This window comes from Spea bombifrons, chromosome 2 (genome assembly GCF_027358695.1).
Source record: "Spea bombifrons isolate aSpeBom1 chromosome 2, aSpeBom1.2.pri, whole genome shotgun sequence".
Lineage (NCBI taxonomy): Eukaryota > Metazoa > Chordata > Amphibia > Anura > Pelobatidae > Spea > Spea bombifrons.
In genome coordinates this window covers 137,368,482-137,376,953 of record NC_071088.1, presented here as the reverse complement: position 1 = coordinate 137,376,953, position 8,472 = coordinate 137,368,482, and the positions used below count along the sequence as shown (strand labels likewise).

Sequence of the window (8,472 nt, the reverse complement as noted above, 5' to 3'; positions counted from 1 at the left end):
CCTAATATGCAAGAAAATCAGAACCGGGAATTGGGCTAAAAGATCTGGATTACCTGTCGCAGGTTCCGCTATGGCAGGGCAGTTACTGCGAGGCCCAGGTGAGCGCCACCTTTTTTTTGGGGGGGGGGCGTTGAAAGGGTTAATCCCATTACGACGCAGGAGAAAAATGTTCACGTTACATTCTAACCCTGATTATTGCTGATTAAAAGTGAGTGAGGCTACGAATGCAGAATGTTAAGGTTAACATCCAGAGTTTAAAGGAATCATTTCCTTAAAAAAAAAAAGCATTTTCTGTTGTTTTCCTAAACCAGTATATTTTGGCTACAGCCTTATATTTTTGACCCTTCTCTGGCAGATTATTAATAACGAGCTATTTATAAAAAAAAATTAAAAAATACATTTAAAAAAAAAAAAAAGTTTTGTTTTTTTTTCTTCGCCAACCAAAAATCAATTATTATAAGTAAAAATAACTTGGGGGGAATTGTCGGTAAATATGTAATGTGCGATGGGAGTTGTAGTCCATACGAGATGGGGCAATGTTGGATTTCTACCTTAAAGCTCTCAGTAATTGGGCTTTAAACAGTTTGTAAAGGGATGGCTGCAGTACAGCGTCTGCCCACTAGGGGGAGGCAGTGCTCCAAGTGCCGCTCTGCACATTATTTTTTTTATAGTATATGGGAAAGTCTATAGATCTTGAAAATTGTCGCCTTTTCTCGTTGGCAACAAAAAAAAAATTCTTAAGAAAACACAGATTTGAGCAGCGTTCCGTAACACAGTGTAGATTTGGGGGCTGGTGGGATGTGTGTGCCGTGTTAATAAAAATTTATTTTCCTTTTGTTTTTGTTTTTTTCAGGGACAAATTAGAGGCAAGAAATGTTCCCAAACCTCGCCCCTCTTAACTAAAGCATTACTCACAGAAGCTGATGTCTCCCATGTGAAAAGAGAGAGAGAACAAAAAAAAAAAAAAAAGGGATCGGAGTTTCAAACCGAGACCGTTATTTGGGAAATCTATCCGCTCTAGAGATGAGCGGGGTTGGGATGAACCCGGAACATGCCTCTGGAGTATATTCAAAGAGAATTGTTGATTTTTCGAGCTGAGCAGCTGGGAAATGGCTATGTCTGAGAGTTTGGGGTGAGGTGGACCTCCCCAGGGTTAAGTGAAGGGAACGCGACATAAACTCTACTTCCCTGTGCGTACGGTTCTATGGATGGAATCTTAACAGACCCTGGGGAAGAACTGTGCACGCTACAGCTTAACTCCTGAAGACCTTTTTTTTATGATACCGAAACGGGTCTTTTTAAAACCTAAATGGCAAACGGAATGTTAAAAAGAATCATCTTGTATGATCGCCTTCGGATTTATTTGAACCCGGCACATCATCTTATTTATTCCTAATTTTTTTTATTTTTACGTACCGGACAGAGGGAATAAAGTGACTTTTTTTTTTTCTTTTCTTTTTTTTTTTTTGTTTTTTTTTAACAATGGCCGAAGGGGTTCCGGAAAGGAAAATCAGGATCTATCGGAGCGTTTCTGTTAAGAGGCTGGAAAATTGGAATGCAAAATCCTTTAGTGGAGAGGGAGGCACCAAGCTGCCCGTGGAAGGAGATGTCACCCAATCCGCATGTCAGAAAGCAAGTCGAGCTCCTGCCAGATCCCTCAGCTTGTCTAGGAAAGTATCCAAAATCTCCGCAGCCGGCAAAGACCAGAATATCCCTTGTCCTTCGGTCCGTCAGCTCTCTCAACGTTTCTCGTCTCAAACCGGGGATGAAGGGGCGCAAAGCGATGATGAAAGCTTACGGCGTGTGGATCAGCTGAAAAGGGGGTGCCAAGCCGCGTCTGTGGAAAGCGCCGCCCCTGATGTGCCGTCATGGGGCAACCTCGTCAGGCAAGAAGCTGCCGGTGCTGAGTGCGATGGGCAATCCTTGGTGTGTCCGGGTAAGTCTGATGAATTGCATTCAGCTGTCAACCCACGGGGAGCTGAGAGCTCAGGGACTTCATTAGACGAAGCAACCGTCAACTCTTACTTTGATTTGCTGCACCAGCCAGACACCCGGGAGTTGGTGGTAGAGGGGGCAAACTGGCCTAGTGTTACCGAAATGAGGAAACTGTTTGGAGAAAGTTCTAGGACGCAGCCCGCCCGGGCAGACTCTGAAGAGACCGGTCCGTCGGGTCAGGCAGTAAATCACTCGAGAGATGTTGGTTCGATAGAACCGCACCGGCCTCACCAAGTAGAAAGCAAGCTTCTTAAAAGCGTTCCGCCTTTTGCCAAAGACCATTCCCCCGGGGCTTCCCACCAGTATAAAAGTCCGTCTTCCAAATTGGAAAGTTTGTCTTGCAAAGCGCTTGCGGAGAGCAGGGCAGACTTCGACGATACCGTGGGCATGGATACAAAAGAGAAGAGGGCAACCGTTATCCCCAAGTCCCAGCCTCCGCCCCCGCCTCCGAGAACCTGTGTACCGTTTGGTTGGAGGGCGCACGCTCTTTCCTCCGGCCTACCTAAACAAGAGGCAAAACAGCCTTGGGATAGTTTACATTCCTTGCATAGTTCTGGCAAACCACAGACTGCCCCTTCCAGTGTCAGAGACGGTTCCGGCGGGGAAGACCAGGTCTGCAGAGGTTTGCAGCTGCCTAACGCCGCCGCAAACAAGAATGCCCCGAAGGTCGCGCCCCAGGAAATATCCTCTGGAAGCGAGGAGGAAAACGACCTCCTAACCCTCAGGGAAAGCCTCAGGAAACGCTCCTTTAGGAGAAAGAAGAACGATGTTGTCTTGGGCAAGGCCGAGTCCGACGGTGGCCATGGACACTCTGTGGTCGAGCCGGAGGTTGCCCGTCGATTAGGTCATGATCCAAGCTACTCTGAAATGCAACCACAAAACAGTAACACCCCGAAAGGGCCAGGCTTGTGTAGCACCCCTTCTTTATCTAACACGCACCCGCCTGCTGCTGAATCCAAACAGCACGCTTCTACATTTAGCCCAAGTAATACTTATTCCGAAATTCTGCATAAGCCGCGCTCCAGGTGCGCGTCTGAGGTGGTTGCGCCATCGAACACGGGTCCGTTCGCTACGGGGTTGCCGATTCCGCTTGTGTCTCGAGTGTCAAAAGTGAACATTCCGCCCTTTATGCCGAGCCCCTGCGGTTCTAGAAGCAGCAGCAGGTACTCCAGCACCGAGACCCTTAAAGAAGATGAACACTTCTTCTATTCCGGGCAAAGCCGGAGCCTCCCGGGAGGCGCCGGTACTCAGAGGTCGCCGAGCTTCGGACAGAGCGACGGCGCGTTAAGGCAACCGGTACGTCCGAGGGCAGCGGCGGCTGCCAGCTTCGCAAAGGTGAAGAACGAATGTGTTAGCGAAGGTTCTGGTTTCTCTCAAGAACATGAAAGTCCGAATCAAGAGAAGTCTATGTCCTACCCCGATATAGCATCAGAGACTCTCAGCCTGCTTAGCTTTTTGAAGTCTGACCTTGAAGACTTAAAAATAAGGAAGCGCAGAAGAAGCGTTGGTGAGAAGGAAGGAGCGGCCTACGCGCATGAAGCCCACCAGGTCACAGAAGGGCAACCGAGCTCACCTGGAAGAGGTAAATCCACACTCCACTCGTGCCGCTCGCAGCAAGGCAGCCGCCCGACGTTAAAGGACCTTACCGCAACCCTACGTCGCACCAAATCCTTTACGTATTCTGATAAACCTGGGTCCAAGCGGGTTGCTAGACACGGTTCCATGAAGCAAAGCTCCTCAGAGCTCATGCTGGCCAGCACTGCGAATAGCGACGTCCTGCTGTCCGAGAAGGAGGAAGGTGACGGTAGAGAGAGGAGGAGAGACGGAAGCGTAGCTGTTGACCTAACGCAAGACCAGTACATTCAAGAAGCGAGGCAAGTCTTTGAAAAAATAAGTCGGATCGGCTCCCAGGATGACTACAGCTTTGATCAGGAAGTCAGCGACCATTTCAAGTGCGAGGAAGCGCACGCTCAATTGCAAACCAACGCCGACAGGCAAATGGCGGAGGCCGGTGGACACACGACGGTGAGGAGATCGGAATCCAAAGAAGAGTTGTCCTGTAGGAAACTGGCAGAGTTAACTGGACACGATTCTAGCATGACCGACGAAGGGATCGTTACTGAAGTAGAGACTGCACCCAGTGTTAATTTATATCGGGACATAAGTCAAACTCTCAAGGTATGGAAGTCGACGGGTATCGTCCAGTCTGAAGGAGAACAGTTTCACGCGAGGAACGGTGATCTCCAAAGAATTCCAGCTACTTTTACAGACGGTTTAGAAAGTGATACGTGTTATAAGGGAACTCCCAATAAAGCTGCTTCTCAAGGACCGCTCGATGCTCCACCAACACCGGGAACTACTCGACGGAGAAGGAAGTTTCCTTCTCTTACCAATAACGGTACCGACTCGAGCAACGGGAGCAACGGGGAGTCTGGAAGTGAAAGTTACAGGTCGCTAAGTGACCCAATGCCTCATAGGAGATATTCCATTACCGAAGACCCCCCAAGTTTTTCTGTCGATAGCAACCTCCTAGGATCGTTAAACTCTAAGCCTGGAATTTCTGAGTCGTCGGCCATAGCTTTTTGTGAAAACACCGGTAGCGCGGCCAGCGTTCTTTCTCTCAGTAGCGATGGCGCGAAAGACTACAACGCTGTAATCCAGAATATTGTTAGTCAACCAGGAGCCCTCGACAAGGTGATCGACGAGAAAGGCAATGGTAAGACCATAAAGAAAAAGTCATTCAGTGACCCAAGTCGCCGCGGAGAGCTGTCTCCCACCGGTTTGGAGGACTCGAGCGAGCCCGTCAAAGAACTAGAGCAGCCGATATTGTCGTCGAGCAGCGAACCTATATTATCCGAGCAAAGGGATGAATTGGGTGAGTTGGAGGAAATGGATGAAGACGTTGAGAAGCTACGTTCCAGGTCGGAGGATGCGCTGCCCATTGGAGAAGATGAAAATGGCTTGGACGTAAACCAAAGTTTCAGCTTTGACCCCAAACTAGCCGAGGTCTTGTCCCCGAGGATGGTTAGACGCAGCTTCAGAAAGCGCACTTTTAGAGCGGGTAGCCACGAGAGTAAAAAAGAGAGCAGCGAGTGCAGTGAACTCCACGGGAAGCCTCGATTAACCACCAAGCACGTGAGGCATGCAAGTGAACCGGCCACTTTTATTCCAATCTCTCCGGCGGAATGTAAGGTCCCTCCCGGGCACCCGGTTGTTCATTTAGCGCATGCCGCTGATCCTGCTAAGATTCCGGTGAAACCATACCCGGTTGTCGTAGGTCCGTTATCGGAGGATGTTTCCAAACCGTCTACCCTTAGCCCTGGCGATGCTAGTCTTCTCGGAGCGGTGGATGTGTCTAGAACCGCCCCAAGCACGCCAACAGGGGCCGAGCCCAAGATACCCAAACTTCCGAAGCCACATGACGAGGTCAACAGAAGCAAGCCTTTCGTGGTAAGTGCCGTGTTATATGTCCTATGTCTTTGGCTGGAATTTTTATTTGGTTCTTAGTTTGGAAGCAGCTGGTTTCATGCCGATTGTTTTTTTTGTGCTACAATCGTTCAACAATGTTCATGGTTTTTTTGTTGATGCCCAAACTTGGAACTCCGATGTCCGTTAAACCCACGAACGTTAACGTGAAAGCTGAACATGTCTTGCAGGAAGAGCGCTCGTTCCTCCGCCGATGTTACCTGTAAAGTCTCTTAGTTTTTGTACCGTAGAGTTCCCAACTAGATCAGGAGGTTGTGAAGGACCTTGCAGTGGTGTTTTTATTCCAACAAAAAGGCATAAAAATGTTTTAAGGTATTAAGTGAGGCCTTTATGATCATGAAAAATCCAACAGGAAAAGTTGTATTGTTCCAAAAGTACTAAGTTTCTCCTTGTTATGGCTTTTCGGCCTCGGTCGGGACAGATATAGGTGTCCTGCTTGTAGAATGTTAGTATTAGTATGTATTAGTGTGTTTGAATGGCGTTCTGTTATGGGAAAAGTGTGGTTGAATGTTTTTTGTGAAGTGTCGTAGGCCTTGCCTCCTCTTATTTATGTTATACGTGTCTTTTCTACTCGCCTCCTAGCTATTAGCGCGTTCTGCCAGCTCCATCTCTGCTAAAAGTCATCAAGGCTTACTGTAGAACAATAGGCAAGTCGTTCTGTTTACAACAATAAAGGGAGATGAGATCTGAATTGGTCTTACAAGCAGTTTGTAGAGAATACAATGCCGGTTACGGACCGGTGTACGACATTTTTAAGGCTGTATTTATCTGACCTGTAAAATTATAATAATTGCATCACCGAGCAAAGAGCGTTGAATTATGAAGTCAAATCATAGGCACTTGACAAGGGTGACCACTTTAGCCATTTTGCATGTTGCTGACCTGCACGTGTGACACGATGCCCTGTAGCGCATGGGATGTTTATACCCATTGTACGGCGCTACAGAATATGATGGTGCTATATAAAACAAATAAAATTATAAGCTTTTCAGCAGTATATATAAAAATATATCATGTCCTGGAAAAAAAAATGGCGGACGCGGTCATTCTAGTTCAAGGTGCAGACACCCTGAGCCAAGCCAGCTATCTGCTTGTAGCCCACAGCGGCCCTCCTTGTCATGGAAGACCTATTGGCTTAGAGAGCCCTGAATTAAAAACCCAACTCTTTAACCGCTTCAGTCCCGGGTCTCTTTAGACCCCAAGGACCAGGATTTTTTTTAAAAAAATTATTTTTACCATATGTTTGTTAAAGCATGATTCTCTTTTTCCACATTTGATGAACCCGCACAAGTTTTACATAATTTTGTTCAGGAGAAGTAGGGCCTTCTTTTAAAATCATACATAAGACATAATTATTAGGGATAATAGATAAAAAAACAAAAAAAAAACAATACTAAAATAAAAAAAATAAAAATTTGCTTACATTTTCTTCTATTCTGTAGGTGCTAAACAATGACCAATGTATGTTCAGTAACATCTCCTGATTACAGTCATACCTCTAAAACTATCGGTTTAAGGAGTTTGGGGGTAGTCATTTTGACATTTTGGGGGGAAAAAAAAAAATTAAAAAAAAAGAATTTAATTATTGTTCTTTTTTACTTTGCACTGTTATCTGTGCAGTATGACTCAATATCCCTTTGGGGGCCTCTCATGCTTTTTTATTTTTTTTTATATCCCAGTGATGTCATGGTGACCTCACTAGGCTCCCAATAAATGCTATTTATGTTTTATTTTTTTTTATTACTGTTCATTTTTCCTCTATTTGTTTTTCCAACTTTCTTTCTCCCTTTCCTCATCCACCCTGTGATGTGATGGATAGCCCTGTTTTGCTGATTGCAATACATGCAATTTTATTTTCTACCTAAAATTGGTCTTTTTGACATGATTATGGATCTTATGTATGCCTACCCTGATATATGTTGTGTTCTGTCACTGACATGCACTGCGTGTGCCGTCTGCGTGTTTGTACGACCGTGTCGGTTTCATAAATTTACTAAGGGCGGGGTGAAGAAGGCTTTAAGAAAATAATTTCATTTTAATTACATTTACCATTTGGTTTGGAATTAATGTTGGGAGGGGGGAAATTATATATATATTTTTCACAGGTAAAAAAGCTGTTTATGATTTCGTCTGTAGGAAAACTATTCCTCCCGGGGGGGGGCGTTCGAGGCGTGAGGCTTTCCTGCGTTAGATTGTAAACGCTTTTAAGAATAACCCCTTATCTCGGAGCGCTGAGTACATGTGATTTTTAAATATTTGCTCTCTTAAGAGGCCTGTTTGATGAGGGAAGTTTTTTTTTGTCCGTGTTGGATAAGGAACTCTTTCCTGTCGGTGTCAGCGGTGGGATTTGCGTGTAAAAAGTCAGCAAAGCCTGATGCGTTAATACGCGGACCTGAGGTCCTGGCGGGGGGGGGGAGGGTGCATGGCGGCACTGTATACCGTAATGCCGGTCGGCACCGGCAGTGTGATAAGGAGTCGGGGGGGGGTAGTAGATTGGGCTAAGAATTAGAACACATACTGTATGATGTATAATGTTTTTGTCCCAGTCTCGGGGGGGGGGGGGTCAGGTTCTCAGGGTCCCACAGCCTTCATAATCTCCTCTGAAGATATCTGAGCTTCACGACTGGTGACGACGGGTCAGGGGATAGTGCCCAAAAATTGGGCCCTTGGGACGTATGACATAGGGCAGCATTTACCCCCCGGCTGGATCTGCTCTGTGCTTCTTCTGTTTTTTTATTTTTTTTGTCTTCTTCTTCTGCTATTCAGACGGTGGATTTAGTTGTTGGGACCGAGTCGTGCGTAATGAATACGCCGTCTGCCAAATCTTTTCGTCGTTTAATTACCGATCGCCGGGCCGCGGACCGGCAGAGAAACGTCCCGAGGCCGTCGGCTGCGATAAGATAAGACTCGCTCCGGGTTTCTGTAGTCTTCTGTGTTCGCTTTCAGTCTCGGCGATAACGTCGCGTGTCCGTGTTCTCGTTATCAGGTGTG

General features: G+C 46.6%; 1 protein-coding gene across 1 annotated transcript in view; it reads left to right on the top strand.

Moving 5' to 3' along the window:
- The first annotated feature begins 1,453 nt into the window (after positions 1-1,453).
- Positions 1,454-8,472, top strand: part of ARHGEF17 (Rho guanine nucleotide exchange factor 17) — an 84,186-nt gene continuing 77,167 nt past the window's right edge. Inside the window, exon 1 of the mRNA XM_053456654.1 lies at positions 1,454-5,445. Coding sequence (XP_053312629.1) covers positions 1,483-5,445 — 3,963 coding nt within the window. The 5' untranslated portion in view covers positions 1,454-1,482. The remainder of the gene's footprint in view (positions 5,446-8,472) is intronic.